The sequence below is a fragment of the Lipotes vexillifer genome, unplaced genomic scaffold (assembly GCF_000442215.2).
Source record: "Lipotes vexillifer unplaced genomic scaffold, Lipotes_vexillifer_v1.1 scaffold471, whole genome shotgun sequence".
In the NCBI taxonomy this organism is placed as follows: Eukaryota; Metazoa; Chordata; class Mammalia; order Artiodactyla; family Lipotidae; genus Lipotes; species Lipotes vexillifer.
This window is the reverse complement of record NW_006780162.1, coordinates 2,189,336-2,198,997: the sequence shown is the minus strand read 5'-3', so window position 1 is coordinate 2,198,997 and position 9,662 is coordinate 2,189,336. Positions and strand designations below refer to the sequence as shown.

The window sequence follows — 9,662 nt, the reverse complement described above, 5'->3', positions numbered from 1 at the left end:
GAATGCCAAGCACCACATGAACTTCCCCAGTATGAGCAGGTGCAGTAAAATCAAACTATGGAAGTAAACCTGGAGACCGCTAGAGAGGCCGTGGAAGAGTCCATGGACTTTTGACCAGATGATGACCTGAAGAATTATGTCATTTTTAAGGTAACTGCTCTTATAAAAATTTTACTTTTGCATTTCACATGTATAGGTTTAAGAAAATCTACCAAGAAGCGCAGCGAATCCCCACCTGCTGAGCTCCCCAGTTTGAGGCGGAGCACACGCCAAAAGACCACGGGCTCCTGTGCTAGTGCCAGGTAATAATCTGGGCTTTGCCAGTTTATGATTAATTCGTTATCTGTGTTCAGCTTTCAGCAAAATCCTTAATTTTGTAAGTTTTTAAAAATTATTAAAATTTTCTCTTGAATGTTGAGCAAAGAAATTTATTCTAATATAGCTAGTATTGTTGTATATTTTTGTGAATTCTTCCCCAATATTTATTCACCTTTTTTTTGCTAAGTTTTAATCATGGCTTTTTTGGGCAACACCTTTGTCTTCTACCTTTTCCTCTGCTGTTACATTATTTGCACAGAGTTATTGCCAATAGTTGGAAGTCTGGTTGTTTTCAGAGTTCTAGTCTGCGGAAGAAATCTCTAATGAGCATCTTTATGCAGATTTGGGTTATTTTTAAAGGTAACTAAATTTCCCAGTAGTGTGATTAATGGATCAGAAGGGATGCCTGTTGTAATGGCTGTAATATTGCCTAGTTCGTTTCTAAAAGTGTTGGCACGAGTTATTGAGTTTAATGGGTGAGGGGGAGAGATGTACTTAATTTTCATTTTGTGTTCCAATACCTATCCTCACAGAAAAATGTAGGTTTTGTGTTCTCTCACATCTCCAATTCCCATTTCTCCTGGTTGCTATTTCGGAGCCCTTTTTCAGAAAATTATCTACCTTTGATATATGATACAGTATATTATTTCATATACTTTATTTACTGATTCAGAACCTTAGGGTAAAGTTAAAAATCTTTTTGTTGGAATTTCATCTCAGATTTTCAGGCTTGGTCAGTGTTGGTCTTGTGCTGGTAATCACAGCTGTATGGGACTTCTCCATCCTTTATATGTAGTTTGCTCTTATATGTACTTCGTTCTCTCTACTAAATGTGCCAGAAACCAGTGATGCAGGTGACTGCTTTTACTTTACCTTTTCCCTTCTCTGACTTAGGTCAGTAGAAGTAGAAAGGCTTTAAGCACTTCTTTTTGTTCTTCTCTGAGGTAATCGACTTTATACTCTTGGCCGTGGGTACAGTAGTAACACAAGGAAACAGTATGACTTGTTACCTAATAAGTCATAAGAAATGGACTCTTGCCACTTTAATCTCTACTTTTCCACTTATTTCCTAGTTCTGTCAGGATTGTTTAAAATATCTGGAGTTAGTACACCTATTTGCCTTTGAAGTTTTTTGGCAGTACTTTTATGAGGACCTCTGAGAAAATTTCTTAGTTCTTTAGGGCTTTTGTCCTGTTTTGGGCCAAACTTTGAATACAGTTTACCCAAGGTTTATAATCTTAGATATAAACCAAATTCACTGTAGTTGAAAATTAGTTTTAAGCTGTATGTGGCGTCAGGTAATCTAGCGTCCTATCTTTCTCTGTAGCATTCTCTCCTTCTCAGGCCCACTGTCTTGATGAATGAGAAGTTACTTACATGCTACACACAAGCTGTCTAGCCGCCTGCCTGCAGTGCTCTTCATCTCAAACTTTTCTGAATTAGTTGAGATGCCTCTTAAATTTAGTGCTTTCGTAGTCAATCACAGCTGCGACTTGGTCTCTTTAGACTAACACACCTTGAAGGCAGCAACCAAATGTTCAGCACAGAGTGTGTCACATGGTTGATGCAAATTAAATGTTAAATAAATGACTTAATTTGAATCCCACTAATTTATAACTTGGTAATTGGGGTTTGGAGTGAGCTTTTTTCCCCTGTGAATGAAAGGTTGGCAAAGTAAATCCCTGCTTAGGGAGGAGTTTTAATAACTGAGAGAATAAACTCTTCTAGAACTCTTTGGTGATTCAGAGCTTTCATTTACATGTCACTTATGCCTGGTTCCTTCTTGTTCTTTACTAGGCAGCATCTAATTTCACTGTAGTTTACTTTAGTCTAAAATATTTCTTTAGTAGTAGATTTTTGCACTTTCTGAGGTCATTCGGGGAGCTGCCTTTAAACAATATTAAGTTGTTGTAATTTTGGAAGTCTTCTATCTCTACCTGATTTGCTTACTGATTTTGCTATTAAAATAGAAAGAAAGTCATCAATAAAATATGGTCTGCTTCATGATAAATGACTGATGATTCCTTTTTCCATATCTTACACTATGCCTCAATCAGAAACAAGTGTCTTCCCAGATGTCGTCTGTATTTATTTATAAATATTAAATACTCATTTCTTTTCTTTTAAAGGCTAGAGCTATTGTCCATTATTAGGATAGTAATTTTTTGATGATTTAAGTAATCTGGGACTTAGGTGATGGGACTTTTTCCCATCTTCTTCTCTCCCCCTGTCCTGCCCCCATTTTCAGGTATCAGGTCTGAAAGTCCATATAGTGGTCCACTATTTACCCAGGAATTAGGGATCTATTTTAAATGAATTGAATTGTCTCTGCAGAAGGAATCACTTTTCCATGTAGTTGAAGTGTTTAAAAATCACTTCTGTTTGTAAGGATGACAACAGCTCATAGCAACCACAAAAGCTTGTATTGTCAATGTGCTATAGCTTGGATGAGTTTTAAATATACAAAGTCTTGGTTGTTACCCATAGTGATTTTCTACAACAATTTTTATGTAAAAAGAAGAAACTAGCTCTGTGTTCCATGCATTGGAGCTTTGTGCTGTGTGGACATTGCTCCTGGTCACTGGGAGTGCTGCCTATGATGGCATTTTTCTGTTGTAGTCGGCGAGGCTCTGGCCTGGGCAAAAGAGGAGCAGCTGAAGCTCGTCGACAGGAGAAGATGGCAGACCCTGAAGGCAACCAGGAGACAGTGAATTCTTCAGCTGCACGGACGGACGAAACTCCCCAAGGAGCGGCAGGTAGATTGGCACTTCTTAAGCCTAAAAAGCATTTATGTATCTTCCGGATTTATTTGGAGATAAATTACTTTTTAGGTACACCAAATATAATGGAAGAGAGGAGACAGATACATCTTAAGATGTTAGCCATCACACTTGTTGTTCGCTTTTGTTCCGCTTTATAGATTTGGTGTTTTGATCAGTTGTATTCATTTGTTGTTGTTGTTGTTTAATCTTTTTCCAAATCCAAATTTGTACTAATTACATTCAGAGGCCTTTTAAGAAGCAGTAAGTCCCTTTCTGTTTAAGCTTCTTAAATATTGATCAGTACATATAATAGTTGCCTACTGATTGTAAAACTTTAAATTCATAGTAAAAACGTAAGGATGTGGCTTAAATTGCTTCATACAAGTCTAAATTTTAATTTAGAATGTTGTAGTCCCTAAAAAATAACAAGTATTCAGTTTGAATCTAAGCAGCTTTAAGACTAGTATTCCTGTTCTTCTGGGTTTCTTATTTTTATTCTCCTAGATGTCTTAGCCCAGCAAAAATTAGGCCCCCCGCCCCACCCCAAGTATGTACCCATTTCCAGTGCCAGAAGGCAGCTGACACTCCACGGCTTGATTGTGGCTAACGGGTTTAAACAGTAGCTTGTTATAAGCATTTCTCACTAACACTAAGAACAGATACAAAAATATTATAAGTCATCATTATGAACATATGGGTCTGAGTCCCTTAAATCTGGATGATATGCGTAGCTTTAGGCGTAGGCGTGTTCTTACTTTTGAACAGAGTTCTTTCATGTATTACTGTTAGTATCAGAATAGGTGCCAGTTTTCTTTAATGCCTGTGGTTGATTGTATATCCTCATTTACCAGGAAGGTTCTGGTTTGCCCACTGCTGTCCATGTTCTGTGCCTTTTGTCTCAGCTTTCTGTCCAGCTTAACATCTTTACCAACTTACCTTTCCTGGTTTTGTATGATAGATTACATGGCGAACTTACGGCATCTCTTCTGGTGGTGCCTTTTTCCCAGAATAGTTTTTCTGAAGGGTTAAATGGTAGATTTTTGGAAACATACAGTGCATTGCACATGCAACTCACTGAAGCTCTGTAGGACACACAGCCTATGCTTCCCAGTGTTTTAATGTTTATTTCAAGTCTGAATATGGAAGTGGAGCAATTCCCATATGGATGACACTTTGAGAGGGAGCTGCTGAGTGTGTTGTTCAAGTGGACTCATTATGGTAATTACAATAGCTAACATTTACAGAGTGTACACTCCATTGCAGACACACTATTAAGCACTTTACATATATTCTCATTTAATTTTCAGAACAACCTGCTGAGGTGTGAGGTGCTGTTATCCTCATTTTATAAATGAGAAAAACTGAGATGCATAATGGTTAAGCTTGCCAGGGTTACAAACTAGGATGTGTGGCTCTCAAATCCAGGTCTTAGAGAAAAGAAGTGCACAGTTAAAACAGCTGTGGTGTTCTGCTTCCCTGTGGTTACTCGAGTTTGTTTAATTCATAGGGGTGTAATTGGAGGCCAGAATGAGGGGGTGGTGTGTAAAATTTTGTTCCCTGGTATATTTGCCGAAGAGGATAAAAGCTTCAATGGATTAGGTTCATGCGATTGCCCTCCGAAAGGCTCACCTGTGTTTCATTGTCATCCATATTTGAAATCCCATTGTGATCTAGGTGCTTTCTGAGTTTATGTACAAGATACATGTGCATGTTCACTGGTGTTAGAGCAGCACTAACTTTATTACCTTTTGGAGGCTGGATCCCTTGTACGTACTACAGGGGTTCCTCTGCCAGCTCACTAAAGTGCTTCTGGGGAGAGAGGCAGATTACTTATTACTAGCTTTATATTAAGTTCTTCAGTGTAATGTGCTTTCGTTTCTCAGTATGTAAAACTGGAATTTAAAGAAAAATAAAACCCTCTAATTTCGTGTAGAGTACAAACTGATGGTGGTAGCTTAGAGCATCTTATGGCAAGTGTCCATTCTCAGACAGTTCTTATACAGTTGGTATAAGACTCACTTCATCTGAAACATTTATTTTAAAATAATGTTTTTACTAATTTAAAAAGATTAATCTCTTCAGTCTTATGTATATATTCATTTTTCAGTGTTTCTTTATTTTTAGAGATCATTTCTTCCTGACTTATTTCAGTGGCCTCGTTGATATAAGTGTATTTCTTTTTTCACATGTAGATATTAAAGCATTGCTCCATCTTTGGAATACTTGCTTATATCACCCTGACTTTGCCAGTGTTGTTGACATTTAGGAAAGTTTGTTGATAATGGTGTCCCTTTGGGTCACTCTGAAGTTTGCTGTGATGTGGAGTGCAGCCCCTCTAGCTCTTCATAGAAGAAGTGTCAGCTCTTGAAGTTGAAAGTTAAGTGTTCCCCACATTGTCCCAAGAGCTGAAGGGTTTAGTTTTAGACTTCATTAGAACTGAGCACCCCTTTATAGTGCTGATAAAGTCTTGCAAATCTTAGCGATACTAAGGTGGGGAATCAAGCGGTCTTCTTTATACCCGGAAATCAATCAAAGTAAGGAAAAATGTTTTGACACCTGCATTTTGCATTGGGAATCTTAATTTCACAAGAAATTAACAGTAAAAAGAAAGCAACTCAGTTTTGTAAATTTTTCTCTCCCTAATTATTTTTGGTTAGTACCACTAAAAATTAGATTGCTACTATATCACCTGATGCCACGGCCCATATAAGGTGTAATTATATTCCAAACAACCATTCTTCTGGCCTAGCTCAAAGGTTTTCGTGACACTAAAAATGTCTTCCCGTTGCCTCCTATACTTAGGTATTTGGTAAACCCTTAGCAGTTCCTGTCAAGTAAAAGTGAATTCTACCAGCTTTAACTGTGTGTTGGAAAACTGCCTTACATGGTGCTGTGAAGATATGCTGAGACTAGATGGGAGAGATACCAGTTTAAACAAAAAAAAAGATTGACACCTCTTAAAATCTGGCATTGGATTTTCTCTGTTTGATAGCCTTGCTTTTATATTTGTGTTGGGATGGATTTTGTGTGTGTTGCCCAAGGTTTGATGCCTTGATTGAAGCAGCTTTCTCTCTGACTGCTATTAATGGGTTACATTTCCTTACCTGCATGACTTTACAAACAGCCACTCACAGTAAGCTAGTTTGGTTGATCTAATTTTGTAAAACTTAGAAAAAAGGGAGCTATGGTAAGCAAATGCTTATTAATACTTGCCATCAAAGGGATGGCAGCTGGAAAGGATCTTTTTCCTTGGGTCCAGTAACTGATTTGTGTCAAAATAGGCCCTCGACTTGATTAAAAACCAGAATATCCCTGCTCCTCCTTGTAGTGGGTCTGTGGCTCCCTTAAGGTTGGGACCCTCCCTGTAATAGTCTTAACAGCTCTTTTAATTCTGTGCTTTTACAAGTTTTTATGTCTTGGTTAATGTCTTTGTGTCAGGGCAATTTGAGGTATTTATTATTCATTATGTCAGTTCTTAGAATAATATGTTTAAGAAGTCACTTAAGGTTAAACCTTTAAAATTGTAAGTTGTAGATTTGTAGACCGGTTTAAAGTAAAACTAATAGAACCTCTGATAAGCTTTAAAAAGAACCCAGCATTACCTTAACTGAACTTGTGATTTTTTTTTCTTAAAAAATGTGTGGTTCCAGAGTGTGCCTTTGAGGGGGGAGCAGGAAAGAAAGAAAAACCAACAATTTTGTTTGCCAAAACTTAGTATTTGCTTTCCACATTTTGTAAAAGTTTCAAAGTAAGTTTAAGAGCCACTTGACTAAGTTCAGTCATAACTGGGACCTGGTAGCAGGGCTGGTTGGCGTGGTTTCTGTATAACGCGAAGCAGCAGCGGCACTGAAATCAGGAACGAGTGCTGGAGGGTAAGTGAGAGGCGCTGGTAGCATGCAGCTCGTATGAGTGTGGCCTGCGAAGTCAGACTGCCTGGGCTCACGTCTCACGCCTGTGGTCAGTTGTCCGACCTTGGGCAAGCCCTCAAAGACACAAAGCCTTGGTTTCCTCATGTGCATGGCAGAGCTTGTAATACTTCTCTGTATGGTTGAGAGCAAACACATGGACACGTTCTCCATACAGTCCGCATTTAATGAGTGCTACCTACAAGTAGCCTTATATGTATATAAGTACAGTTATTATTTCCTTTTTTTTCCATCAGAAGTGTGGATTTTGCTAAACTCCATTACTCCTTAATATTAGCATTTCTACTTAGCCTGTTACTCTAAACCATGGGATTGCCAACGTTTTCTGTGAAGGGCCAGATAACTGATGTTTTAGGCTTTATGCAGGCTCTGTTGGAACAACTCTGTGGTTGTAGCACAAAAGTAGCCACAGGTATGTAAGTGAATGAGTTTGCCTATGTTTTAACAAATTTTATTTGCAAAGTGGTGTGCTGGACTGGATTTGGCCTGTGGGCCACAGTTTGCTGATTCTTGTTCTAAACCATACATTTTTCTACAAGTTTTTTTAAAAAAATCCCGGTGAAATGTTAGAATACTTAAATGAGGGGTGAAGAAAAGTATTAAGAAAACAGAGTTGGTGGCTGGTGTATTTACATCTCTTTCTTCAGAACAACTGTTTACATTCACATATGTGATCCATGTGCCTCTTTTAATAATGACAAAAATATTCTTCCTGCCTTGCATTCTGTCACCATCTGTCAAGTGGACAGGACTTAAGGTATTGTGGATGATGTGGTCATACACAGATGAATCGTCTATGTACAAAAAAGGCTTTAGGACTCAACAGACACTGAGAGGAGGGGACAGTAAAACTGCTAGTTTTACAGGAATATATTTTCATCTCCTGGTCAGATTTATAATATTGTAGAATCAGCCACTATTTACTTAGACGGAATTATCGATCAGGTTAGCATTTTGGGTAGTAGAATCCTTCTGAATCTGAACTCTTCATTCTGCATTTGTTTTGACGTGTTAGTTGCCCTCTCTTTTGTACTTCAGTGTTTTGCAGTTTCCTGTCAGTTGTAATGTGTATCTTCAATGTTTTGTCCTGGAAGTAAGAGAGCGTAATCTTTGCACAGTCTTGAAATGAAAGAAAACACGGCAAACGATTGTATCCAGACTATAGTCCAGGAATAAAGCAGACTGAAGAAGGCATACATCTCCATGGAACATTTTCCCCAAATGTCAGTTTTGCTTTTCTGTTTGTGACTAATTGCCCATCTATTAAATATCACAATGGTTTTTTAGCAGTGTTATCTTTATGGACTTTTGGTAGAGGAGTTCAGGATAAGACTCAATTCAGGAACAGTTTCAAAGACAGGAGGAAACTGTGAAAACCATGTACGAGTGAAATGCAAAGCTTGTATATTATGCTTGTTTCTAATGTAGTTGAGCCATCTTTTTTCCCTAAAAGCTACATGATGAAGTCTAGAATAACAGCTGGTGTGCAATGGGCAGACACGTTTGCCTTTATTCATTGTTGTCTGTAAAACTCTGCTTTTCCTTTAAGATAAGCCAGACATAATGAATTTAAATGTTCCTCTCCTAACCCTCACCTTCCCCCCCCCCTCTTCGAAGCCTCTAGTTCTGTTGCAGGGGCTGTGGGCATGACCACTTCTGGGGAGAGTGAATCGGATGATTCCGAGATGGGACGATTGCAAGGTAAAGAGAGTTACTGAGCTTACAAGAAACTCTTGTCATGGGCTGCCTGTTACTACCGTTCTTTGTTGAAGTTAACTCCGATAAGCTCATAAAAGTATAATGTAGCAGTGCCCATACCTCCAAAAAAAGCTTTGTATGTAGTGGTGATTTGATGATTTGGAATTGGAAGATGATCCATTTGGCTCTTCATCTTTACTGTTTAACTGGATAAAAATCTTATATAGTATATTTATTATTTATGTTTAAAATTTTTTTTTCATTATGGTTGCATGTATAGCTAATAATACATTAAGGAAGATATTGAACAAGGGGTAGCTTAATATATTGTGCTCTGGTACCTAATAACATATTGCATCTAGTAGGATGCTTGATCAACTGTTTGAAAATGAATGTAGATTGTATACATAAACTCGAGGTATTATAATGTTGTAAGTGCTTTTAAAAAACAGCTTTATATTATGTATAAATTATTTACAAGTACATGGATATGTATTTTTATTATCTTCCGACAGCTGATTTATAGAATAGATCCCCAATGTGAGGCTTACAAGAAACATTAATGAATCAGTTTCAGATAGCTTTTAAGTTCCTGAAGGAACTTATAGCAATCACTTTTTGACTAGAACTCTTATGAACAGTTTTTCTCACTTTTGGGAACTGATAAAAATGATTTTTTTCCTATGTTTTTAGAGGATCTCATGATCAATATCTGACTGGGAAATAATAGAGTGAAATAGCTAAGGTGCTTAACATAACTTCTTCAAAATAAATGTTTACTTTGGGTTTTTCTTGGACCATTCACATAGTCCCTGCTGGCACGGATATTTAATATCTCCATAAAACCTTAAGATGCCCTGGAGTAGACACATGGGTGTTGTAACTTATATTAATTACATTAGTATATACAAGTGGTCTTGAAAAGTTTAATGTAACTTAAAGTTCAAAATGGAAAGTA

The 9,662-nt window shown here is 37.6% G+C and overlaps 1 protein-coding gene across 4 annotated transcripts in view; it reads left to right on the top strand.

The window, feature by feature from the left end:
- Positions 1–9,662, top strand: part of TRIP12 (thyroid hormone receptor interactor 12) — a 106,599-nt gene that overhangs the window by 34,795 nt on the left and 62,142 nt on the right. For 2 of the 4 annotated variants that reach the window (XM_007453262.1, XM_007453263.1), the window contains 3 exons: positions 197–302; positions 2,938–3,074; positions 8,624–8,707. In XM_007453262.1, the coding sequence (XP_007453324.1) occupies positions 197–302; positions 2,938–3,074; positions 8,624–8,707 (327 nt within the window). The remainder of the gene's footprint in view (positions 1–196; positions 303–2,937; positions 3,075–8,623; positions 8,708–9,662) is intronic. The other 2 variants (XM_007453264.1, XM_007453265.1) reach the window with 2 other exon arrangements.